The sequence below is a fragment of the Rana temporaria genome, chromosome 3 (genome assembly GCF_905171775.1).
Source record: "Rana temporaria chromosome 3, aRanTem1.1, whole genome shotgun sequence".
NCBI classification, from domain to species: domain Eukaryota; kingdom Metazoa; phylum Chordata; class Amphibia; order Anura; family Ranidae; genus Rana; species Rana temporaria.
Window position 1 is genome coordinate 396,640,367 of NC_053491.1, and position 27,875 is coordinate 396,668,241.

At 43.7% G+C, this 27,875-nt stretch overlaps 1 protein-coding gene across 5 annotated transcripts in view; it reads left to right on the forward strand.

The window, feature by feature from the left end:
* ADD2 (adducin 2) overlaps window positions 1–27,875 on the forward strand; it is a 126,974-nt gene that overhangs the window by 94,162 nt on the left and 4,937 nt on the right. For 4 of the 5 annotated variants that reach the window (XM_040345857.1, XM_040345859.1, XM_040345856.1 and 1 more), the window contains 7 exons: window positions 1–99; window positions 6,552–6,728; window positions 9,830–10,072; window positions 10,279–10,398; window positions 13,214–13,303; window positions 20,560–20,725; window positions 23,706–23,831. In XM_040345857.1, the coding sequence (XP_040201791.1) occupies window positions 1–99; window positions 6,552–6,728; window positions 9,830–10,072; window positions 10,279–10,398; window positions 13,214–13,303; window positions 20,560–20,725; window positions 23,706–23,831 (1,021 nt within the window). Of the gene's footprint in view, window positions 100–6,551; window positions 6,729–9,829; window positions 10,073–10,278; window positions 10,399–13,213; window positions 13,304–20,559; window positions 20,726–23,705; window positions 23,832–25,332; window positions 25,367–27,875 lie in introns of all 5 variants that reach the window. The other variant, XM_040345860.1, reaches the window with a different exon arrangement.

Genomic DNA, 27,875 nt, shown 5'->3' on the forward strand with positions numbered 1-27,875 from the left:
GTACTGGTTTTGAGAAATCACGGTGTTGTGGCATTAGGTGAATCCGTGGAGGAAGCTTTCTATAAGATTTTCCACTTACAGGAAGCTTGTGAAATTCAGGTAAATATATTCTATATGAATCAATGATGAATGGATTTCAATAAGCCAATCCATGTGTTTTATTGTAAACATAATACATGCATATGTGTGATGTCATAGTCAGATTGGTAAACAGTTTGCTAAAAGTGGGCTTCTACTATTTTATCTCATATGGTCCAGAGTAATTTATACATTTCTGCTATGACACTATTGAATCCGCAATAAATACATTTATTGATTCTTTATTGGAGAAAAAGCAGGGCTTCTGTCTGTGACAATGTCTTGTAAAAAAAAAAAAAAGATGACACAAAACAAAAAAATTGGGCCTTTTTTTTCTATGTCAACTAATGCAAGTTTTAAAACAGCTAGTGTAGCATTAAATAGAAAAAGCAGATCATATGCGGTATTTAGGTGTTTTTCCAAATACCGCATGCAATCCTGAAAATGTCAATTCACTGTTGTGGTACTTTACTGCATTAAGCAAAAACGTTCAGTAAATACTGCATAAAACACAGTTAAATTCAATTTACAAAAGGAAATAAATAAATAAGTAAATGCATTCAGTATTTAAGTAGTGGTCCAGGCATGCGATATTTAAGGAACATGTTTGGTTTTAACTGGTTGTTAATGAGTGGGTGGCCACCGGTGTCTTTAACAACCAGTAACTGTCATGGTTGTTAAGGAGTGGGCGGCCGCTGTGTCCTTAACAACCTCTGACAGCAGAATGTAAACAACAGAATTGCCAGTATTTACAAATTCAGAAATAAAACGCTGTAGGGTCCCCCCTCCAATCCTTGCCAGGCCCTTGCTTTTTTTTCAAAATTTACGCTCTATTTCGGTTTATAGTTTAAAAAAATAAAAACCGCAGAGGTGATCAAATACCACCAAAAAAAGGCTCTATTTGTGGGAAAAAAATTACGTCAATTTTGTTTGGAAGTTAAGTCGCACGACGGCGAAATTGTCAGTTAAAGCGACGCAGTGCCGAATCTCAAAAAGTGGCCCGGTCATTTGGCAGCCAAATGGTCCAGGGCTGAAGTGGTTAACCCTGAATTTTGAGCGCAACGCACTCCTGATCCCTGTATTCTGATCGTAAAACGCACTTCTAAACCCTGCATTCTAAACTCAATGCACTCCTGATTCATGCATTCTAAACGTAAAATGCGCTCCCGATCCTTGCATTCTGAGCGCAACGCACTTCTGATCTCTGCATTCTGAGCGTAAAATGCACTCCTGATCCCTGCATTTTGAGCATTAAATGCACTCCTGATCCCTGCATTCTGAGCGTAGCACACTCCTGATCCCTGCATTCTGAGCGTAGCGCACTCCTGATCCCTGCATTCTGAGCGTAAAACGCACTCCTGATCCTTGCATTCTGAGCATAAAATGCACTCCTGAACCCTGCATTCTTAGCATAAAATGCACTCCTTGACCCTGCATTCTGAGCGCAACGCACTCATAATCACTGCATTCTAAGTTTAATGCATGAACCCTGCCTTCTCTGCATAGTGCACTCCTAAACCCTGCACCTCTTGTAATACTTATTTTATTTTAGTTCTGAGTAAAAATATTTTATAAAAAAAAAAAGGTCGGGCTTTATATCTTATTTTTTGGGTGGGAGTGGGGGGGGGGGGGGTGATCTTTGACTTCATTAGTGTTGTTCAAGTAGATCTCCATCTCTCAAAGGTTGCCTACCCTGATTTAGAGAAACAGTTATAAAGCCAGAGGGTAGTAAGGTAGGTGCCACATCCTTAAAACTTTTCCTTTGTCCCTACTCTTTATTTTGTTTTCCTGTTTTGATTGGGAATGTATTTAGGGTAGCTTGGTTATTCATTTAATTTGAGTACTGTTAGTTAATTTTTTTTACTGTTTTCTTGGGGCCTTTTTTTAGGGGTAAAATAACAGACCCAGAAAACCTGAAAATAGCTTTTATAACCATCATAAACCATTTAAATTCAGTTTCCCTCTTAAAACCCCACCAAAAAGACCCTAATATTGCCTTCTTCATTGACTCCAATGCATTTTGCCATAATAGTGACATTTTTGTGAAATCTTACAATTCTATCAAGAGCCACAGATTTTCACCAAAATATCAGGAAGATTAAACTTCTTAATTTTTCATCCCTAATTTTGCTATACACACACAGTGAAGAGAGTCATAGACAACAACAAAAACCTCATAGAGGTTCTAAACATTCCACACTACTCAAAACGAAAAGAAACATGCTGGCTTGAGTTAAGCTTTATTACTTGATTAAAGGGGTTGTAAAGACAAAAATATTTTCCTCTTAAATTAAAGTCTGACAGTAGCTGATAAAGTAAAAAGTAATGTTTTGCATTATAACTAGTTTGATACCTGTTGAAATCGAGCCGTTTTATTCACCTCCGTCACTCCTGAATCGTTATTCTCACTGACTTCCTGGTTTGCGGTGCGTATTCATTCTTGCTACATCATGGCCTAATGGGAACTACAGTTCCCATTAGGCATAAGCCTCGTACACACGACCAAGAAACTCGACGGGCAAAACACATCGTTTTCCTTGTCGAGTTCCTTGTTAGGCTGTCGAGGAACTCGACAAAGCAAGTTTCTCCATTCCCGTTGAGGAAAAAGAAGACATGCTCTCTTTTTGGCTCGACGAGATCCTCGACAGTTTCCTCGTCGAAAAATGTACACACGACCGGTTTCCTCGGCAAAAAAAAAATCCCAGCAAGTTTCTTGCTGGTTTTTGCAGAGAAACTCGGTTGTGTGTACGAGGCTTTAGCCTCCATGCCTGTGTACACACGACCGAGGAACTCGACGGGCGAAACACATCGTTTTCCTCGTCGAGTTCCTTGTTAGGCTGTCGAGGAACTCGACAAGCCAATTTTCTCCATTCCCGTCAAGGAAATAGAGAACATGCTCTCTTTTTGGCTCGTCGAGTTTCTCGACAGTTTCCTCAACGAAAATGTACACACGACCGGTTTCCTCGGCAAAAAAATATCTCCCAGCAAGTTTCTTGCTGGTTTTTGCAGAGAAACTCGGTTGTGTGTACGAGGCTTTAGCCTCCATGCCTGTGAGCGATAAGAGAGCATCTTCACGCAGGGCTGTAGTTATAGGGAGGGGGTGAGCACATTCTGCTTTCCACCATGCAAAACGGCTCAGATGCTGGTGGAAAGCAAGAAGAGGAGAGACAAGAAAAGGCATTTTCAAACCTGGATTACTGTATTTTGGAGGTCAAAAGGAAGAACAAGGTAAGTGATATTTAAATGTTCTAGCTTACAGCAATCAATTGATCTAATAAAAAACGAATCTTTAGTGTTCCTTTAACCATAGGCTAAACAATTGCACTATAGCTCCTTTTAAACCCCAGCCTATCCTTTAGCATGCATGTCTAAAGACTGTATTCAGAATAATGTTGTTTTTGAAAAATAAACCTAAACTACTGAACTGAGCGGCTTACAGACTCAATGAGACCAGGAGAGAGTGAACCGAATTCCATTGTGATAGAAAAAAATTACCCTGCAACTATCTGTTTATGACATTGGAGGATTTTAAGCCAGCTTTTGTAGTCTGGGGAAGTCGAACCCTTTGGGACAAGTTTTCTATCCTATTAAACCGAGTGTCGCTGTTAGCTTGTTCTCCTCTCAGTGGTTTTTCAGCTTTTACTCGTGAATTTTACCATGGTGATTAAGTCATTTTGCTTCCCAGTGGGACTGTGCTCCAATCTCATTAAATGTCTCAATTGCTATTGGTTGCAGTTTCCCTTGTGGCTATCCTGTCATTTACATCTCTATATGTAATAGAGGACAATAACCCTCAAACCATAATACCAATAAAATTCTGACCATTTTGTTTTTATTATATATTGCTGAATTTGATGTACTCTTATGACCATTGAAGGTATTTAGGAGGACCTATGGGTTAAATAAAAATGGCACATATGATGCAATCTGTCAGTAGCAGTAACACAGCAGTTTTGCATTGCAAACATGCATTTCCCCTTATGACAGTGACTGGCTTCCCATGCCTTTTTGACAATAGTTGTTCTATTAGCCATAAAAATGTTCTACACAAAAAGACATGCAACCCTCTATAGAGAGACAGAAAATTGCCGCTCCAGGCAGGTCTCGTTTGGTTGAAATCTTCTTCTCAGAAACCGAGGGTGCTGGCAATGCACATGGTAATTAGAAACAAAAGATAATTAGGACAGCCGCACTCCAATCCAACGTAGCTTTATGTAAGCACTAGAATTAGTGTGAAACGCGTCAGCTGTCCTAGGTTCCATTGCTGTGATTTGTAGTGCCTGTTTCCAGTTTTTCTACAATAAAACTACGTTGGATTGGAGTGTGGCTGTCTTAATTATCTTTAGTTTCCAACCCCTCTATAGACTTGGAACCCGTGGCAAATTGAAGCTGGACAGATTTTCCCATCATTAAGATGACCTTATCCTTTCCTCATCCTTTATTGACCTGCTTGTCATCATATTTATTTTTTATGCCATGAGAGTCCTTTCCCCCCACCACTTATTTTGTGGTCTTATGACATAGGCAAAAGTCTTGGTCTCAGTTCAAGTATTATGTCCTAATCTATCTTGCAGTCTTCATGTATAGACAAGCCACTGTCTATACTTAGGTGTATCCAGGATTTAGGTGCAATAGATATTAGTCCTGGGTTAAAAGTGACTGGTGGATTCAACCAAGGGTACAGCTTGACCAGTCAGTATCAGAGCCAAACAGAATCCAGGTGTCTAACTGACAGCACACACACAAGCTAGGAACGGAACTCTGTATCGGACAACTAAAGGGAGTGGGTGGGATCCCTTTAAAGAGGTGGCAACCAATCAGGAGTACGATAAATAAACAATTATGGGATTATTGGGTGCATATATTGAAAGATAGGCAGAGCCATCCTACCCAAGTGAATAAAAAGAGCATAGCTGGGCAGAACGTAAGCTAGAGGCATGCCTAATGGGTCTTTTTTGCTGTGCCTTTTCTTTCAGTGGTTGTATCTAGTGTTGGCACACTTAAACGTGGAGCTCTGAGTGAGAAGTTCAAATGTAAATTTCTCTTTGAGGATCCATTCCCCCATGCTTATCAGTGATCTGTAACATTCATCCTCATCCATGGGCGTCCGCTCTATAGGGCAGGGGTGGGGGGGGGGGGCCCCCCCACACTTGTTTGGGTGGTTGCGGGTCCAAAAATTGCACCTGTTCCCGCACCTGCAACCACCCGTAGCTCTTTTACACACGCATTCATTCTTAATGGTACCACCCACGCATCTAAACACAGTGGGCCGGATTCACAAAGAGTTACGCCAGCGTATCAGTAGATAAGCCGACGTAACTCGGAATCTAAGCCCGTCGTAAGTTTAAGTGTATGCTTAAACTGAGATACACTTAAACCTAGCTAAGATACGACGGCCTGCACGTCGTATCTTAGGGTGCAATTTTTCCGCTGGCCGCTAGGTGGTGCTTCCGTTGATTTCGGCGTAGAATATGTAAATTACTAGATACGCCGATTCACGAACGTATGCTTGCCCGTCGCAGTAAAGATACGCCGTTTCCGTAAGAGATACGCCGCGTAAAGATAAACATGCCCCCTAGGTGGCGTAGCCAATGTTAAGTATGGCTGTCGTTCCCGCGTGGAAATTTGAAAATTTTACGTCGTTTGCATAACTCGTCCGTGAATGGGGCTGGACGTAATTTACGTTCACGTTGAAACCAATGACGTCCTTGCGGCGTACTTTGGGGCAATGCACACTTGGAAAAACGTCAATCACGACGGGTCACCAAAAATTAACATAAAACACGCCCCCTCATCCTCATTTGAATTACGCGCGCTTACGATGGCCCCATTTACGCTACGCCGCCGTAACTTAGGAGGCAAGTGCTTTGTGAATACAGCACTTGCCTCTCTGACTTAGGGCGGCGTAGCGTAAATACGATAAGCTGCGCCGCCGTACCAATGCGCGCCCCTACCTGAATCCGACCCTCAGTGTTTTTTCGGGTGCAGGAAATCAGATGGCACAAAACCTACATGTGATTTCCCTGTAGCTTCAGTTTTAAAAAGGTGCAGGGACTTTTTCCCTGCATTTCCCACAGGTACAGCATCCGATTCAAGTGAATGATCCGCTGTGCCCGTGCAAACATGGACCACGCCAACCTCATAGCTTTGAACCTAGCCTAAAACTATTGCCTTATTATGATCTAGAAAATAATTCAATCCGGATGGCTGCACTCCAACAACAATTTCTTTATTGGTTAAAAATCATACAGCAAAAGATTCAATCAACAGCTGACATGTTTCACACCGTAACTACTGGTGCTTACTCATACCTTATTATGATCTGTTGCATCTTAAATACAATGTTAGGAATCACCTAGTGTAACATTTTTTGAACAATGTAATCTTACAATATACTATGTATTGCTTTGCCATATATATGTGCCAGCTATGTACTAAACTGTTACTGAACAAAAAACAATATTATGTTTTAGGTATCAGCTGTACCTTGTGCAGGAGGACCAGAGAACCTCATCCTGCTGGACAGGGATAAATATCGCCCACATGAGTTGGGTACAGTTGGTTGGGCTGGCAGCAAGTTTGGGCCAATGCAGAAAAGTCGGCTTGGTGAACATGAGTTTGAGGCTTTAATGAGAATGATGGATAATTTGGTAAGTATGCACTCTCTGGAAGTTAAACAAAAAATTGCAAACCTTTCATGACCCCTCTTACCACCCCCAAAAACACACCCTTACCAGTATGCCTCATGTTATAATCATTTTTTATACATGGGCTGCAAATACTGCTTCAAGCTGCATAGCAGTTGGTCATGTGACTTTATGCTTTGGCATACTGTGTGTCCTCATGATCTTTGCTTGGGGACTTAGGGACTGACTATCAGGTACCGCTTACCAGTATCTACCCGGACATTCATTTTCTCCTCTAGCTGAAGTCATCTAACCAAGTGCCTAGGCATATGGTCTTATGAACAAAAACAATAGGAGCCAAGAACAGCATCCTTATAGTACAGATACGTGATGCATCTTTTTTTATTTTTCTATTATTATTATAACATGGGCACAAAACAACCATATTGGAGGCCAGACGCAATATTTATATGTAGCAATTTCACCACTTTTTTTTTTTTTTTTTAATCAAGAATTTTTTTTTTGTACAAGATAATATAGAGTACAAACATTTCAAGTATAGACTCCATAAGCAGTAAGAAAACAAGCAGAGAATGGTTTTGTTTGCATAGAGTCCACACCATTCCATCAGTGGTGTCTTCAGCTCAAGTGAAATGGCAATACAAACTAAATTAACTTAAAGCGGAGGTTCACCCTAAAAACATGTATATACCATTACATTCAGCATACTTCCGACATGTACAGTATGCTGTTTGTTTTGTTTTTTTCGCTGTACATACCGTATTATTGTTCTTTTCCACCTGGCTTCCGGGTTCTCACTCCCGCGGGAGTAGGCGTTCCTATGCAGCGGGGCAGTGTCACCTGGGACTTAGCCCACATGATTGACGTGCTTCCCCGGATAAGGCGCGTCACGAGTTCCGAAAATAGCCGAACTGGGAGTCCGCTCTTTACGGTGCCTGCGTAGTCAGCTCTACACGGCTCCTAGTCTGTGTACAGGCGTCGTATAGAGCCGACTCCCAGTTCGGCTATTTTAAGAACTCGTGACGCTCCTTATGCGCCGGGGGGAAGCACGTCAATCATGTGGGCTAAGTCCTAGGTGACATTGCGCCACTGCATAGGAACGCCTATTCCCGCGGGAGTGAGAACCCGGAAACGAACAATAATACGGTATGTACAGAGGAAAAAAAACAGCATACTGTACATGTCGCAAGTATGCTGAATGTAATGGTATATACATGTTTTTAGGGTGAACCTCCGCTTTAAAACAAAAAATAAAAAACAAAACTCGAACAGTGTATGTATCCCACCCATACATATGTATACATTGGTGTGCGCAGCCTATTGCATTAGAGTGTGCACCTCAGAGCACAAACACACATGCATGTATATCAGCAGAGAAGTGGACGTTTCAGTGTTTTTTTTTTATTATTATTATTATTTATTTTATTATTTCTTACAATTTTTTTTTTTTTTTATAATATTATTATTATTTATTTTTTAAACCCTGTTGGGGAGCTTTAGTGACATTTCAAGGTACAGTACAGATCACTTACTGTGTTTATTCAGAAATAGAAGGGGCACATGCAGGCAGTGCAGGCTCAAGAGGCAGCAGCTTTGGACCTCACAGCAATGACTGGGCCCGGGGCAGCTTCCCTTTTTGCCCATGAAACAGCAGTTGAAAAAACGTCCAAAAACATCCAGTGTGCATGAGGCCTAAAAAGTAAATACATAGGCGATACAAAAAATTCCATGAGTGCAATAGAGGATAGAGAGACTAAAACTAGTGCTATGTGCACACGTGATAGGGTGCCTGGTTTCATATGCAGATCTTGTTTTGTGCCCATGTCTATTGTCACAAGGTGACTTTAAGAATTTAGATTAAAGCAAAACTGTGCTGAGAAAAAGACACAGGCTTCCATTGCTGACCTTCCAATTCATAAATACTATTTGCCTCTTTGTAATTCTGTTTTAACCCCCTGAGCGGTATTCCCGAGTCTGGCTCGGGGTGAAATTTCAGGACCAAAAGCGGTAACCCCGAGCCAGACTCGGGATGGCCTCGCAGTGTCCACAGACAGAGTTACTTACCTTGTCCCTGGATCCTGCGATGCCTCCCCGCTGTGTGATCGAGCTGTGTCCTCCTCGCTTGATTCACAGTGCTGAGTGCCGCCGAGCTCCATTCCCTGCGACGTTACGACACAATACATACAGTATACTGTAATCTTATAGATCACAGTACTGTATGAACAAAAATACACACCCCCTTTGTACCTAGTGGTCTGTCCAGTGCCCTACATTTACTTTTATATAATAAAAACTGTTCTTTCTGCCTGGAAACTGGAGATTGTCCATAGCAACCAAAAAGTGTCCCTTTATGTCAAAAGTGCTTTTAGACCAGCTAAAAAACAGCGATAATAAATTAGAATCACTTGCAGAATTGTGCGATAGTGATTTGTGGGAAAATTCGTCATCAAAAAATTAAAAGTAATAATTTTTATTATTGTTATATTATTTGTTATAATTATTTATAAGTATTTATTATATTATAATTTATGATTTTGTTTTTTTCAAATTTTATTATACCTGGGATGTCTACTAGACTCGCTCGTCCCCACCCCCTTTCCTGACCGGCCATGCTGGTGCTCGGATAAGGGTCTGGTATGGATTTGGGGGGGGACCCCACGCCATTTTTTCGGCGTGGGGTTCCCCCTAAAATCCATACCAGACGAAGGTTTTTTTTTTTTTCAAAAAAATTGGCGTGGAGTTCCCCTTAATTATTGGGGGATCAAAGTCACGTCCCTGCTCATTGAAGTCGTACTTCAAGTTGTGGGGCAAAGTCGGATCCACAGTCGTATGACTGTCTTGCCAAAATCGCGGCCGCGAATCACGGTAAAATCACGCGACTTAGGCCTTAGGCCCCTTTCACACTTGTACGACTTGTCCCACGATTGGGGACTGCAAAGTAGCATGGCAAGTCATTCCCCATGATTTCCAATGACAGCCATTCATATTAGTACGACTTCAAGTCGTACCTACTTCAAAGTAGTCCCTGCGCTACTTTGGTCCAACTTTGATGTGAGTTACACAGGCATTGCCTGAAATCACAAAAATTCCGTTATCTCCAACAGGGTTACCGTACAGGTTATACTTACCGTCATCCATTTGTGCAAGAAAAGACAAGACATAAGAGTGATGTGGAGATCCCAGCCACTGTAACTTCTTTCATTTTTGAAGAGGAAGGGGTCCCTCTCTCCACATTACGACAGCATTCCCAGAAGCAGCAAAAAGAGAAGACACGTTGGCTGAACACTCCCAACACCTACCTACGAGTCAATGTGGCTGAAGACAGCGTGAGCAGCCCAAGGACTACGGTAGGGAGCCCCAAGACATGGTCACCTTTATATTGAGTATACACACAGATAACAGTATTAGTTGATTTTCATTTCATCAATGTTTACTTTTATAAATGATATATAATACAACAATGCTACATAAATAAAAGATAATGTCATTATGGTAGCAGATGTTCTGGAATTCTTCTTTTTCATACTTATTACCTCTACTCTTCTACCTACAGTGGCTAAAGGCAGATGAAGTTGTGAAGCCTAGTAGCGGCATGCCTATCCGTATTGAGAACTCCAACCAGTTTGTGCCACTCTTTACAGACCCACGTGAAGTCTTGGAGACCAGAAATAAGGTAAATAATATATTTTATGGATAACCGTGCTCAGAGATCAGCTTAGAAAATGGACTTACATCCTATCCCTTATACCCTTTTTATATTCTAATTAAGACTTGAAATGCAGGTCTACTCAAAATTGACAGGCACATTATGGGTGGATGCCCCAGTCAAAGATCCTGTTCCACCTTTGAATCAAATGAAACATTATAAGGAAATAGTCAAATTGGATGTGGAGGGGGGGGGGGGAGCTGTGTGCTCCTCTCCGTGGCGGTCCTCCACAATCTCGGAGGTGGGGTGGGCCGGGACGCAACAGGTGAACAGGGAGTTAGGCCTCGTACACACGGCCGAGGAACTCGACGTGCCAAACACATCGAGTTCCTCGGCCAGTTCAGCCCTGAAGCCGCCGAGGAGCTCGGCGGGACGAGAGCTCCCATAGAACAACGAGGAAATAGAGAACATGTTCTCTATTTCCTCGCCGAGGTCCTCGTCGGCTTCCTCGGCTGAAAGTGTACACACGGCCGGGTTTCTCGGCAGAATTCAGCCAGAAACTCGGTCGGAAGCTGAATTCTGCCGAGGAAACTGGTCGTGTGTACGGGGCCTTAGGCTGGGTTCAGCCTGGATTTAAGCTTGTCTGAGGAAGAGTAATGCCTCCATATACCCCAGGTGAAAGAGAATTTAGCATGGGTGTCGAGGGACTTGGCCTGCAGCTCCTCCATAAGCATAATATTGTTCATCTCACATACCCATTCGGCTGGGGTCGGGGGGGTAGGGGATTTCCAATGCCTGGAGATCAGTTGTCTGCCCGCGCTCAAACAGAATTTCAAGAGAGTGTGCTTTTGGAATTTAAGGGAGCCTGGGAGGATGGAAAGGAGGGCTATGAAGGGGGAAGGAGCAAGTGGTTTGTCATAGAGGTCTGCATACATCTGAAAAATTGAATCCCAGAAAGGGCGGATTAAATCACACTCCCACCAGATATGACAGTACGTACCTGTGGCAAGGTCGCATCTCCAGCAAGAGTCAGGAGCGGATGGGAACATGACCCTGAGGGTGACTGGAACACGGTACCACCTAGACAATACTTTATAATTCTTTTCTTGAGCATAGCTCGAGATAGAGGACTTGTGGGTGTAGAAAAAGGCTTTGCGCCAATCCGCCTCGCTAATGTCTCTACCAAGGTCCTCCGACTAAGCTGCTGTAAACCTGGGTAAGGAGTCGTGGGTGTGTTCCAAGATCAGCTTGTAAAACTGGAAGAGAGTGTGTCGTGGGGTATCCGGGAGCGAGCAAAGCTGCTCGAAGCCCGTCAGGGGTCTATGAATCTGACCAGTGTCGCGGAGTGATTTGCAGTAGGCTGACAGATGTAGCCGGGTGAGCCAAGGTACGCGGGAGGGTGTAGAAGGCGCAGGTGTGGCGAAGGTCCCGGAGGAAGTATTTACAAAGCGGCAGGCGGTTGGCCAGGAAGCTCTGTCATAGTCGTCTATGGTTTGGGTCGACCTACTCTCCGGGAGGGCAGGGTTGTAGAACAGCGGGGTTAGTGGCCCCGGATCAGTGGAGAGAGCGCACACCTCCCTCTTTCGGTACTAAGTGTATGTTTTTATGTTTGATATACTGTATGTGATATATTACCTCCAGTTGTGAAATGTAAGGTGATTAAAAAGGTACTGATGAGTTTTTCCACCTGTATTAAAATTAGAATCTAACATTTAATATCAAACATACAAACATTTTATATTGCATTATACTATAAAAAATGTGTCTTCTCAATTTACATTGGGGGGATTTACAGAAGGCAAATAGACTGTGCACTTTGCAAGAGCAGTTGCACTCATTTTCTCTAGAGCTTAGTAAATGCGGTTAAGCTCTGCTAATTTCCATCACCCAATAATGTACAAGCAAAGTGCTTTTTTTTTTTATTTAACAATCTATTTGCCTTTAAAAAATCTACGTAATCTGTTTCAGAATGTGGCATGGGATAGGATGGAAGATAAAATGTAGTGCTGAGTGTGGTCAGTGTAATCTTTGGACACAGTGGGCTGGATTCAGATAGCTTTGCCTATCTTTAAGCCCGCCCAATTCAAAATAGGCTGGTTGGGGGCGTGTACTATGTAATATGTAAAATAGTAGTGACCCCACGCCGTCCGTGGACGTATCCCAGTGCGCATGCTCCAAATGACGTCGGTAAATCGTCATGCTTTTGACGTGAACTTAATTACGTCCAGCCCTATTCGCGAACGACTTACGCAAACGACGTAAAAAATTCTCGGCGCAGGAACGACGGCCATACTTAACATTAGCTACGACTCATATAGCAGGGGTAACTATACGCTGGAAAAAGCCGAACGCAAACGACGTAAAAACAAAACGCCGGGCGGTCGTTTGTTTCTGAATCAGCATAAATACTAATTTGCATATTCCTCGCGTAAAAAAACGGAAGCGCCACCTAGCGGCCAGTCTGAAATTGCAGCCTAAGATACGACGGTGTAAGACACTTACACCTGTCGGATCTTAGGGTATCTATGCGTAACTGATTCTCTGAATCAGGCACATAGATACGACCGACCCCACTCAGAGATACGACGGCGTATCAGGAGATATGCCGTCGTATCTCTTTTCTGAATCCGGCCCAGTATCTTAGGTTTAGAAAGTATTATACAGTACTGTTGTTTAATCGTTTTGTCATATATATGCATTTTTATAGGCCTGTGCTGAATTTTTGTCTTGTTCGTTAAGAAAGTTCTAGTAGGGTGGCAGCGGGGCAATTATACTGTACTGTATCAGTGTCTATACATTTTTGGTATTTTAGTTGTGTTTTTTATTTTTTTATTTTTTACAGATCAGAGAGCAAAATCGTCAAGACGTAAAGTCTGCTGGTCCGCAGTCTCAGTTATTAGCCAGTGTGATAACTGATAAAAGCAGAAGTCCGGTACAAGCATATTTTTATAAATGCCAATTTTAGTTTAGTTTTATTTGCCTGCAAAAAAGTGCCAAGTCTTCAAACTGAGCCTTATGCCCCGTACACACCATCACTTTATGTGATGAAAAAAAAACGACATTTTCTGTGAAGTAAAAAATGACGTTTTTGAAACTTCAATTTTCAAAGACGAAGTTGCCTACACACCATCGTTTTCTCACAATGATCTTGCAAAGCGAGGTTACGTTCTCACCACTTTTTCCATTGAAGCTCGCTTCATAAGTAGCTTCTGGGCATGCGCGGGTGAAAAAACTTCGTTTTAAACGACGTTTTTGCTACACACGGTCAATTTCTGTGAAGTAAAAGTTGACGTTTTGAAAAACGACACATAAAATTGAAGCATGCTTCAATTTTTTTTGGTCGTTTTTTAGAAGACATAAAACGACGTTTTCCCCCACACACGGTCAATTAAAGTGACGTTTTTAAAAACGTCATTTTTTTTCATCACATAAAGTGATGGTGTGTACGCGGCATTACACTGAACACATGACTGAAATAACATACGACACTTTGGGATTGATTTACTGAAGGCAAATTCACTTTGCACTTGGAAGTGCAGTCGCTGTAGATCTGAAGGGTAGATCTGAAGTGAGGGGAAGCTCTGCTGATTTTTTTCATCCAATCATGTGCAAGCAAAAAATGCTGTTTTTTTATTTTCCTTGCATGTCCCCCTCAGCTCTACAGCGACTGCACTTCCAAGTGCATTTTCAAGTGCACTTGCAGTGCAAAGTGGATTTGCCTTTAGTAAATAAACCCCTATGTATGTGTCTGGACTCTGGAAGCCTGAGGCCCCGTACACACGACCAGTTTCCTCGGCAGAATTCAGCTTCCGACCGAGTTTCTGGCTGAATTCTGCCGAGAAACCCGGCCGTGTGTACACTTTCGGCCGAGGAAGCCGACGAGGAGCTCGGCGAGGAAATAGAGAACATGTTCTCTATTTCCTCGTTGTTCTATGGGAGCTCTCGTCCCGCCGAGCTCCTCGGCGGCTTCAGGGCTGAACTGGCCGAGGAACTCGATGTGTTTGGCACGTCGAGTTCCTCGGCCGTGTGTACGAGGCCTGACTCCTCTAACAACAGGTATCGGTAGCCCTGGCAGAGCTACACATCACTACACATCAACTGCATAAGAGACCAGCCTTACCATGTCTTTCTAAATCAAGCCAACAGTAAGCTTCCTCATACTAAAGCAGGCTGTAGCTTTAACCACTTAAGGACCCATTCACGCCAATATACGTCAGCAGAATGGCACGGCTGGGCACAATCACGTACAGGGGAGGGCTGGCAGGGGGGGCAGGGTGGAAATCTCCCCCCGGGCTGGTGACACTGTACAGCCACCGGCCGCCACTACCAAATGCTGTTTTTGCAGAGCAGGAATATGCCTGCTGGAGCTCTGTTAACACAGTTCACGGCCGCTGCTCACCGCCCACTGGCGGACTCAGATGTAAGGGGGGCCTCTGTGCGGACTCTGATGTAAGGGGGGCCTCTGTGCAGACTCTGATGTAAGGGGGGCCTCTGTGCAGACTCTGATGTAAGGGGGGCCTCTGTGCGGACTCTGATGTAAAGGGGGCCTCTGTGCGGACTCTGATGTAAGGGGGGGCCACTGTGCGGACTCTAATGTAAGGGGGGCCACTGTACAGACTCTGATGTAAGGGGGGGCCACTGTGCGGACTCTAATGTAAGGGGGGCCACTGTGCAGACTCTGATGTAAGGGGGGCCACTGTGCAGACTCTGATGTAAGGGGGGCCTGTTTTCCTCGATCCATCACTTTTCCACGCTCTATGGGCCGCTTGACTGGACTTGCCCCCCAGGCCTAAGGCTGCCAGCCCTCCCCTGATCACGTACCTGTATGTGTCTCTTTAAGCCCAGCCATGAACGGAACTGAAGAACGGGGAGAGGTGTGTGTAAACACACCTTCCCCGTTCTTCATTGTGGCAGTCTCAGTGATCGTCTGTTCCCTGATATAGGGAAAGACGATCACTGACGTCACACATCCAGCCCTGCCCCCCTACAGTTAGAAACACATATGAGGTCACACTTAACCCCTACAGTGCCCCCTAGTGGTTAACTCCTAAACTGCAATTGTCATTTTCACAGTAAACAATGCATTTTTATAGCACTTTTTGCTGTGAAAATGACAATGGTCCCAAAAATGTGTCAAAATTGTCCGATGTGTCCGCCATAATGTCACAGTCACGAAAAAAATCGCTGATCACCGCCATTAGTAGTAAAGAATAAATTATTAATAAAAATGCAATAAAACTATCCCCTATTTTGTATTGTGCGCAAAACAATCGATAAACGCTTATTGCGATTTTTTTACTAAAAATAGGTAAAAGAATACGTATCCGCCTAAACTGAGGAAAATAAAAAGTTTTTTTATATATTTTTGGGGGATATTTATTATAGCAAAAAGTAAAAAAATATTGCATTTCTTTCAAAATTGTCGCTCTATTTTTGTTTATAGCGCAAAAAATAAAAACCGCAGAGGTGATCAATTACCACCAAAAGAAAGCTCTCTTTGTAAGAAAAAAAGGACGCCAATTTTGTTTGGGAGCCACGTCGCATGACCGCGCAATTGTCAGTTAAAGCGACGCAGTGCCGAATCGCAAAAAGGGGCAAGTTCCTTAACCTGCATAATGGTCTGGGTCTTAAGTGGTTAAAGCAATGTAAAAAAAAAACTTGTACATTCAATAAAAAAAAATCAGTAATCATGTTTCACAGAATTAAATGCCAGTCTCAGTTGGATTTTGCATATGGATAACATGGATACATGGGGTGTAAATGTTCATTACTAATTTCTGTGTAAGGTACAGTAATGAGCAAAAGCAGGAGACCTTGCACTACGATCTGGTATGCCTATGTAAATTAAATATAATAGTGGTGCTACCCTCAAATGTATGGAGCATAGTCAAATTGTTAAAGTTGACATCAATTTGACCCAAAGTTTACACAAAAAGAGGATAGCAAATAAGCAACTTTATAACGTACGCTGCTACATTTATTTTTTCCCCCTGGAGGGTTTTTATGTACCGTATTTATCGCGGTATAACGCGCTCCCGCGTATACCGCGCACCCCCAAAGTGACCCCCAATCCTGTGGAAAAAAAGTTATTTTTGTACTTACAGTTTTGGTGTCTTGCGCGGCGTCCATTCGGCGACCTCGTCGGGTCCTGCGTCCTTCGGCGGCTTCGGGTGTCCACTTCGGCGGGTCAGGCGTCCTTCTGCGGCTTCGGGTGTCCTTCTGCGGTGGGTCCGGTGTCCTCTTCGGCGGGTCCGGTGTCCTCTTCGGCGGGTCCGGCGTCCTCGCGTCCTCCCCGCTCGTTTCCCGCGCGGAGTTTTGAATACTGCGCCAGCATATACCGAGCGCAGTACACTCGGGCAGGCTCGGCAACTGTCGCGCTCACGTCCTGTACGTCCAGGACGTCACCGCGGAAGAAGCCGAGACTGGCCGACTATACCCGAGCGTACTGCGCTCGGTATATGTCGGCGCAGTATTCAAAACTCGGCGCGGGAAAGCGGGTATCGGCGTATATCGCGCACCCACGATTTTGCCCTGATTTTCAGGGCAAAAAAGTGCGCGATATACGCCGATAAATACGGTATATATACCAGTAAAATGTAATGGATAAATATGGACTGCATTTGTTTGCTTACGTACACCTTTATTAGATCCGGCTTCTGTATAGCATATGGTTGGAGCTAAATATAAAGGCCCGGATTCACAGACAGCGGCGCACATTTATGCCGCCGTATCGTATCTCCTGTATGCTACGCCGACGCAGCGCAGAGAGGCAAGCACTGCATTCAGCAAGCTATTGCTCCGTCGGCGTGGCGTATATTTCGAAGGCGCAGGCCGGCGTAAGTGGAAGTGGGCTTGCCCCATGCAAAGCCATGCAAATGAGGCGTGACCCCATGCAAATGATGGTTTGAGAGCCAGACAAGTACGTTGAACGAACTGCGCATGCGTCGTGTCATGGACGCATCCCCGTGCGCATGCTCATAACCACGTCGGAACAACTGCCTAAGATACGCCGGATCACTGCCTACGCCATGAACGTAATCTGCGCCCATCCAGACACACGTCCAATGTAAACTACGTAAAAAACGCCGGCTTCTGTTCCCTGATGCAGACCTTTACATGTCTGCTGCTGAGTTACACCTCCTTTATGGGGCTTAACTTTACGCCGGACGTACAACTTACGCGCACCTCTCGTAGCCTGCGTCGGGCGGGCGCAGGTTCGTGAATCGCGGTATTTTCCTCATTTGCATATTTGAATGGCTAATCAATGGCAGCGCCACCATGCGGCCAGCGTAAATGTGCGCCCACCCAATGCCGGCGTAGGCAAGTTACGTCAGCGGGATTAAGCCTGTTTTTAGGCGTATCTTAGTTTGTGGGTATGGCGCACAGATACGACGGCGCATATTTGCACTTACGCGGCGTAACTGGAGATAGGTCGGCGCAAGTGCTTTGTGAATCCGGGCCAAAATCTATTTTTTCTACTAAAGCTGCAAATTTTTAATTTAGATTTATATCTAAGTATTATTCCTGAACTGATACTTTAGAATACCATTAAAGGGTTGGTCCACTCAAGACTGACATTTAGAATTTTTTAAGAGGCTGGGGATTTGAATCACCAGTTCAAACAACGAAAACACCTAATTCAGTTCACGCCCACACTGAATTATCAAATGACTTTATTTATCTAATGGGGGCACCAGTAGTAAGGTATTTTTAACATAGAGTGACTCTTCTTGCCCCAACATTTCACCTCCCGTTATAGCAGGGAAAGGTTGTTTTTAATAAAGTAAATTCTTCCATCTTTTTTTCCTTAACCACTTCCTTACTGGGCACTTAAACCCCTTCCTGACCAGAGGACTTTTTGCGATTCGGCACTGCGTCGCTTTAACTGACAATTGCGCGGTCGTGCGACGTGGCTCCCAAACAAAATTAACGTCCTTTTTTCCCCACAAATAGAGGTGGTGGTATTTGATCACGGTCTGCGGTTTTTATTTTTTGCGCTATAAACAAAAATAGAGCGACAATTTTGATAAAAAAAATAATATTTTTACTTTGTTGCTATAATAAATAGCTCAATTTTTTTTTTTTACGTTTTTTTTTTATCCTCAGTCTAGGCCGATACGTATTCTACATATTTTTAGTAAAAAAAAAAAAAAAAATCGCAATAAGCGACTGGTTTGCGCAAAAGTTATAGCGCCTACAAAATAAGGGACAGAATTATTATTTTTTTTTTTTTTTTTTTACTAGAAATGGCGGCGATCTGCGATTTTTATTGGGACTGCGACGTTATGGCGGACACATCGGACACTTTTGACACATTTTTGGCGCCATTCACATTTATACTGCAATCAGTGCTATAAATATGCACTAATTACTGTATACATTTTTTTTTTACTAGAAATGGCGGCGATCTGCGATTTTTATTGGGACTGCGACGTTATGGCGGACACATCGGACACTTTTGACACATTTTTGGCGCCATTCACATTTATACTGCAATCAGTGCTATAAATATGCACTAATTACTGTATAAATGTGACTGGCAGGGAAGGGGTTAACACTAGGGGGTGAGGAAGGGGTTAAATGTGTACCCTAATTAGTGTTCTAACTGTGGGGGAAGGGGGGTGACTGGGGGGGTGACCGATCTGTGTCTCTATGTACAAGAGACACAGATCCGTCTCCTCTCTCCCCTGACAGCACCGCTGTCTGCGAGAGCCGGGAATGAGAGATGATCTCATATGTAAACATATGAGATCATCTCTCATTGGCCGCACAGATCGCCTAGGAAACGGCCGCTCCGATTGGCCGTTCACGGCGATCTGTGACTGGCTGTGTCCAAGGGACACGGCCAGCACAGCAGTTCCCCGCTGCGCGCTCGGGAGCGCGCGCGGGGAACGTGCAAAGGGGAGGCCGTAAAAACACGGCCTGTTAGAGATTGGGAGCCGCGCTGAGGCCGTACAAAGTCGTACGGCCGTCAGCAAGTGGTTAAATAAACACATAGATAACTTTGTAGTCCAGCTCATAAACTAAATGCGGGAACATTTTTGGTATTGAAAGCCAATTCATATGTAAAGTCAACGCTGTATCCTAGCCTAGGCCGACAAGGCCAAGGCCTAGGGCAGCACTTTGCAGGGGGGCAGTACGCAAAGAGTCCCCACCGGCTTTCACTACGCTGTTAATGTAGCGCCAGTCACATGGGATGGACTGGGCTGAGAGGCAAATTAGTCTAGCGCCCCCAGGTATGCGGGCGGCTGTCATTCTGCAGCTGTTGGGGGGGGAGGTGCTGCTTCTAATTTTGACTGTCCTATCATCCTTGACCACAAACCTTCCTCACCATGCTATATGTTTTCTGCTGCACCATTGACATGGTTATATCTTCTTAGTCCTCTCCATAAAATTATCTGAAATTTGTGCTTAAAGTAGAACTATAGGCAACACTTTTTCTTTTCATTTTGGATAGAGTAAGGGAGGGTTATAGCCCCTGTTAGTTTATTTTTTACCATCCCTGTCCCATTGCAGAGATTTCCCTTCACTTCCTGCCCCATAGCTTAACAGGAAGTGAGAGGAAATCTATGCAAATTAAGGGAATCCATTGCCGCCGCCCCAGGCCCTCAAAACTAATGTCCCCAGTCAAAAATTTCAGGGCAGGTCTTAAAATGCAAGGGGGTGTGGCCTTGACAGGAAGGGGTGGCTCATATTTAAAGTAGGGGGTGCATGAGTTTAGTCGGGCCTAGGACAGCACAAAACCTAAATACACTACTGTGTTAAGTAAGCCTTTTTTATTAGCTCAAGTAGAATTAGCAAAGTCCAGACTGTGCAAGTTTGTTGAAAATTTCCCGGAGCCAATGAAACCTACTAAATCAAATGACCAATAAATGAGAGACAATAAAACAAAGAAAGATTTAGGATCAACCAAAGTCAGTCAACCAAACACAGAAGAACAAATGCTGCCTTCTTTCAAGTGCATCGTGCCTTTTATATCAGATCAGACTAAAAATCAAAGCAATTAAACAGCAACAGTGCAAGTATAGAAGATCAGTCATTTACTATCAGTTGGAAAATCAATCGTAGTTACACTTATTATTGCATGCCTGGCCTACTTTGGGCAAATTCCAGGCAGTGATTTGTGAATACCTTTTATTTATATAAGACAGTTCTGTGTAAATCTTTAACCCATTCCTGTACTTGCAGTCTGCAGACAGTCATCTAGCTACCAAAACAGAAGCAGAGCTCAAGGAACAGCCAGTGGAAGAGGTCTCACCGGAACCCGAGACACCGAACCCATTCAGCCAGCTGACAGACCAGGAGCTGGAAGAGTATAAAATAGAGGTGGAAAGGAAAACACTTGCTCTTGATGGTAGGCATGACCTGTAATTCAAGATCCATCTAGCTAGCTATCAGTATATGAGGAAGAACAGTCTTAAGGTAGCCACACAACACTTGACCATCAAGCAGGGTGGGGATGGGACACCAGAGACACCTCCTTAACTGACTTATCAGGGGAAAACAGAAATGATCAGATAGGGTTTCCCAGTTGGTCCTAAACCTTACAAATCCTCAGTGTAACCACAAACCTTACTATAGCTCTCTCTAATTCAATGTAACCCCTTTTTTTCATACTCACCTGCCCTGCACCACTGGTACCCATTCAGCCAACGACTAACCTTCCTGCACCCAAACATACTTGCACCAATATTCCTGCTTTCATCAACACTGCATGATTATAGATAATCCTACACACAGTGCCTGGACAAGCCAAATTGTAACCCCCCCCCCCCCCCCTAATGGGCATTGTGCGTCAGCAAAAATTCCCTATCCCTCAAGAAAATCGATTACTAATCTGCATGCTAACCCCCTAAGCATAAATTCCCCCTCATTCTAGTACAAATCTGCCCCCCCTGCTGAAATCCCCCCTCCCAGCACAAATCTTTGCCCCCTGCTCAAATCTTTTCTCTCCCCATATGCCCTCAGCACAAATCCCGCCCTCCCCCCCTAAAAAAAACATTTCCCCCCTCGTAAGAACAAATCCTGTACCCCTCAATTATCCCCTCCAAGCACAAATCTTTTCCCCCTTCCAGCACAAATTCCCCTCTCACAATCCCCTAACCTAGCACAAATCCCCCTACAAATTTACCCTCCTAGCACAAATCCCCTCCCAATCATCCCTACTAGCACAAATCCCCCCCCCCCCCCCCCAAAACAAAATATTCTCCTCTACCCTTTTACTCTTAGCAAAAACCCCATATATCCCTACTCCTAGCACAAATCATCTTCCCCTATCCCCCTTCCAACACAAATCCCCCAAATCACCACTCCTAGCACACCTCCCTAAATTTGCCCTCCTAAATCCCCCTTCTCAACACAATAACCCCCCCACCCATCTCCTTGTGGTGCCATCATACGATAGCACAGTGCCCAGGGCAGCCACCCCTCCTGTCCAGTGTCATCTTAAGAGCATTGTAGGCCCCCGGGCAATACAGTGCACTGGGGCCCTGTCTACACAATCACGCATGAGAATTTACTGACAAAAATCATAACATTTACTGGCAGAACCACATTTTTTACTGCCACTGCAAAAAAAGTACCTAAAATTACAGTTTTCAGTGCCGAACAATGCAAATGTCAGTATTTAAACTATAAACATATAGCTAGTGCTATTGGCAATGTGTTTAAGTTAAACAAAAGTAAAAAAAAAAAATTGTCTTCATTGACATGAAGGTTAGGTTACTATAACCCAGCCAGCACAGAGTTTCCTCTTACATCAGAGTCTGCAGGATTCCCCCTTACAGTAAAAGGGAACTTTTATGAAAAAGGGGAATGCTACAGATCATGATCTAAGGGGGGAACTCTGATGTGGAGGGGGGCTCTGGTGACCAGAGACCACCTTATATCAGAGTCCACTGCTTTCTCTTTCCCACTTACATCAGGGTCCGCAGACTGAGTTCCCCCTTGCATTGTAAGGGGGTATCCTGCAGACTCTGATGTAAAGGGGAACTCTGATGTGGGGGGCACTCTGGTGACCAGAGACCACCTTCCGTAGAGTAAATACACTAAGGTAAGGGGGGGAACTAATATAGGAGGGGGAACCTTTATATCAGTGCCCCCTTACATTTTTGCATTCACTCCCCCTTACATCAGAAACCCCCCCGCACTCGTGGAGGACCGGCTCTTCTCTGTGATTTCCACAAACTGGGCATTGTCAGTTCTAAACCGTCACTCTCCACAATTTTTTACTGGGGTTGCTGGGCAGCCGGTGGGGCCCCCCAGGCAAGCGGGGCCCCCGGGCAACTGCCCAGTGTGCCCAATGGAAAAGATGGCCCTGCTCCTGTCCACCCCTTGTCCTGGCCCTGCCTACACATGTACAGGTGAAGAGATGCAATATGATCAGGGGTCAAGTCCTGGGGAAAAAAGTGTGGGAACTCCCACCCAAGATCCACTCCCCCACCAAAAAAAAAAAATGATACGCTCATATGCATAATTACTAAACCGCATGTTTGTTTGTTTTTTCGATCCACTGTACCTTAGTAATCCTTTATCTCCTGGGAGCTTTTGTCATTGTTCCCAGGAGACATTGCGGAGGTTTGCCGCGAGTTATCGCGGGATTTAGAAAGAAGCAAGTTCTGTCTAAATCCTGCGATAACTTGCGCCAGACCTCCGCAATGTCTCAGAGGAAAAATGACAAAAGCTCCCAGGAGACATTGTGGCATCGAGGAAGTGACGGAATACTACCCGATGAATCCATATACAGGAAGCGGCCAGTAACGTAAAGGATTACTAAGGTTCGCCTGCCCCTGACAGTGACTCGAGCTGGGCATCGCCGCTTAGTGAAGGATTGGCTCGGGCGGCTCGGCTGCTCTAGTCCTGCAAAGGGAACTGCGTTCCTGCTGTGAAAAAAGTGCAGGAACTCCGTTCCCACGCGTTCCCGCAGGACTTGAGCCCTGAATATTATGAAGCTTTTTTCCCCATATAGCCTCAAAATATGAACTGCTGCATGAAGTTTACTTACTTCCATATTTATTTTGTCATTATATATCCACGTAGAACAGTACCTAAAAGAGTATTTGGTATGTCACCCATCGCAACTTATTTCAAGGTCATATTTCTAGGTCTGGTTAATGAACTAATGGAAGAATCTGGTTGCTATTAACAACACATGCACTCTCTCATTCCTACAGTTATTATTTATCATCTAGAGTTCTTTTTCTGTGAGGGTTCCCAAGTTTAGGTTAAAATAAATGGGTGTGCTACATATTAATGAGCTGTGATCTTGACACTGACTGGGGATGTTTTTTTTATGGGTTTTATGAGAGAGAAACAAATACTTTCTGTGCCTACAGATGCAGGTGATAAGGACGGTATTGAAGATGAGTCTCAACCATCACTGGTAACACCACCCACCTCTCCTGTTAGAAGTCCTACGAAGACCACCGCTCTGACTGCGTCTCCTTCCAAATCATCAGAAGGTATGTCCTTAGTTTCCATATGTTCTGATGCATGTTTCTAGATACTGAGCCCTGAGTACTGAGTACAGTATATTCATGTTAAATCCATACATTATAAAAAAAAAATTTTCTTAGGCCCTTTTACACTTTTTCGACTTGTGCAACGACTTGGGACTGCAAAGTCGCATGACAAGTCATTCCCCGTGATTTACAATGACAACCATTTATATTAGTACAACTTCAAGTCGTGCCTACTTCAAAGTAGTCCCTGCACCACTTTGGTTCAACTTTGATGCGAGTTGAGTCCATAGACCTCAAGTCTCCCTGAAATTGCGTCAAAATCGCAGCTGTGGTAGTGTGAAAGGGCCTTAGTGATATACACTATGTTACCAAAAGCATTAGGACGCCTGCCTTTACACAGTCATGAACTTTAATGGCATTCCTGTCTTAGTCTGTAGGGTTCAATATTGAGTTGGCTCACCCTTTGCAGCTATAACAGCTTCAACTCTTCTGGGAAGGCTGTCCACAAGGTTTAGGAGTGCGTCTATGGGAATGTTTGAACATTCTTACAGAAGCGCATTTGTGAGGTCAGGCACAGATGTTGGACAAGAAGGCCTGGCTCACAGTCTTCGTTCTATCTCATCCCAAAGGTGTTCTATCGGGTTGAGGTCAGGACTCTGTTCCTCCATCCCAAACTCACTCATCCATGTTTTTTTGGACCTTGCTTTGCGCACTGGTGCACAGTCATGTTGGAACAGGATGTGGCCACCCCCAAACTGTTCCCACAAAGTTGGGAACATGATATTGTCCAAAATGTCTTGGTATGCTGATGCCTTAAGAGTTCCCTTTACTGGAACTAAGGAGCCAAGCCCAACCCCTGAAAAACAACCCCACACCCTAATCCCTCCTTCACCAATCGATTTGGACCAGTGCACAAAGCAAGATCCATTAAGACATGGATGAGCGAGTTTGGGGTGGAGGAACTTGACTGCCCTGCACAGTCCTGACCTCAACCCAATAGAACACCTTTGGGATGAATTAGAGTGGAGACTGTGAGCCAGTACTTTCTCGTCCATCAGTGCCTGACCTCACAAATGCGCTTCTGGAAGGACGGTCAAACATTCCCATAGACACACTCCTAAACCTTGTGCACAGCCTTCACAGAAGAGTTGAAGCTGTTACAGCTGTAAAGGGTGGGCCAACTCAATATTGAACCCTATGGACTAAAACTGGGATGCCATTAAACATGGACTTTCTACATTGTGTATGATTTAAAGCTAAATAGTAGCGTTGTATAGCCATGGGCAGTTATATAGGTAATTATAATCCAGTGATGGGGACTAGGCCCTGTCACCTAACAGGTCTGTTCTTGGAATATTGCTCTCAGTGCTTCTGTCCTTATCTTCTCTTCCCACTTCAGCTCTATCAATACCCATTGTGATCATATGTTGTCATTGTGTCTTTGTGTGTGTGTGTCGCCACAATGTTTCCCCTTCTCTTTCCATGTGCTGTCTCATGGCAGGGGTCACCTCAGACTCTGAATACCTGTCGCTGTAGTAAGTATAGATGGCCTGGCTTGCTGTTGCCCACTCCTATTTTTTGCTTCTGCCTTCCCAGAAACCACTCTCCAACTTTACTTTGCAGCTCCGTAGTTACCATGTACGCTAAACAGTCTTTTCTTCCATTTGATTTTTGTGGAAATAATCTATCTACCGTATTTAAAAAACAAAATTACTTCCTTGTCCAAATCAGACTTTCCTGTAAACCATGGATACGCCTCCAAAACCTGCTCTATATATTTATTTATTTGTAAACTGTTTACTGCATGGTATCCACAGCTTGCAAGCTACATTAAATGGTAACACAGATCACCCTCAAAAACTCTATAATGGCAGCCCATGTGGGCTGCCTTGTAGATGAGAAATATTTTGTTCTGAACACCGAAGATTTTCATTATGTTTCTTCACACAGGACCTGGGTACTAATGCATGTTAAATGTTGTTATTTAAAGGGCCACAACATATAAATTGGTTTACTGGTTTGCATAAAAGAGTTTTATTAACATTCCTAAATGAATATGTAGTTACAGGAAGTAAGGGGAGACCCCGACAAGGGGATCATAGACAAGATAAAAAAAAATTGTAAGGGCATTACAAGAAAACAGGAAGTAAGGGGAGACCCCCACAAGGGGATCATAGACAAGATCCAAAAATAATAATTGTAAGGGCATCACAGGAGGACAGGAAGTAAGGGGAGAACCCCACAAGGGGATCAAAGACAAGATAAAAAAAAAATTGTAAGGGCATCACAAGAGTACAGGAAGTAAGGGGAGACCCCCACAAGGGGATCATAGACAACATAAGATAAAATAAAAAAAATTGTAATGGCATCACAAGAGGACAGGAAGTAAGGGGAGACCCCCACAAGGGGATCATAGACAAGATAAAAAAATTATTTATTGTAAGGGCATCACAGGAGGACAGGAAGTAAGGGGAGAACCCCACAAGGGGATCAAAGACAAGATAAAAAAAAATTGTAAGGGCATCACAAGAGGACAGGAAGTAAGGGGAGACCCCCACAAGGGGATCATAGACAAGATAAAAAAAAATGTATTGTAAGGGCATCACAAGAGTACAGGAAGTAAGGGGAGACCCCCACAGGGGGATCCTAGACAAGATAAAAAAACATTTTTGTAAGGGCATCACAAAAGAACAGGGAGTAAGGGGAGAACCCCACAAGGGGATCATAGACAAGATATAAAAAAATAACTCTTTTCCACTTTATCCAAATCTACAAAAATAAACAGTAGCTGGGGGTAGAAATATTTTTTTAATTTGACTCAAGGACTGGGCCAAGGTGGCACCTGCCTTGGATGCCACACTGAGAGGGACGCAGCTGAGACCAGAGTCTCTCCTGCCTCTAAATTGCCAACCTATGTCGCACTGCGCAGGTCTGAGCTGGTGCAGTTTCCATGACCCATAGCCCTAGTTCAGTTCATATTCCTAGTTCAATTTGACAGCTCAGTCCTGCAGATTACATCAGGAGAGCGCGGCTCAGTCTGCTTCATTGTCAGTGTGACAGCTGCCTGCATTGTAAACTGCATGGCACCTGGCTGTCAGAGCTCTGATGATTATGCAGGGAGAGCTGTGTTCTCCCTCTGTAATCTGCAGGATCCTTTGACTGAGTCTACAGGATTCAGTTTGACAAGTCAGGTCCTAATCTGCTTTGATTTATGAATGAAACCTGCTACTGTAGCTTTCATTCATCAATCACTGTTATGCATAAATAAAAGAAATGAGATACCAGCGGATAGTCAGCGGAAGCCTCCACATGCTGGTCCTCACTACTGGCCATAGGATTTGAGGTCCTGAGGTACACTCAGCAGTTCCCCGTAACCCATACATGTCATAATGTTACTAGTAGCTCTTTTATGTTATATATCCTTATTATGATTATGAAATTATATTTTCAAAGCATTAAATTGTAGCAACCAATTAGAATCATATTTTATAAGAGGCGATGTTAGTTAATTGAGTCCTGAGTATTGGCTGTGGGCAAACATGCTTTGTAAGTCATCAATGCAGTACCCAATTGAACAAGCCCAATAATAAAATATATTTTTGCTGGCTCTTTAAATATATGGCTGACTTTAATGACTCTTATCCATGCAGGTTTACGTAATAAGGCATAGAGCCTTGTACAAAGTGCTGTAGTCCATAGTAGCCACTTTACAATGCTTTTTTACTATTCAGACCATTCTGAAATGATGAATGGTGAACTCATCAGCTGCAAGCAGGTTACTACTGCACGTTGTACATCATTATTGCTCTTTGCATGCCTTACTAAATTGGGCTTTAAAGTGACTAATACACATACTGTAAAATAACAACCTAACCAGCATCTGTTTCCTAATAATACTTGTTAACCTTTTTTTGTACAAACATTTGTATTTACTTATTTTTAGTTACTTGTAAGTATTCAGCATTCTGCACAACACACTGTACTGGCCAGCATTAGATATTAAATCTTGAGGCAAAATAATCCCTTTTCAGAAGGAATTAAAGC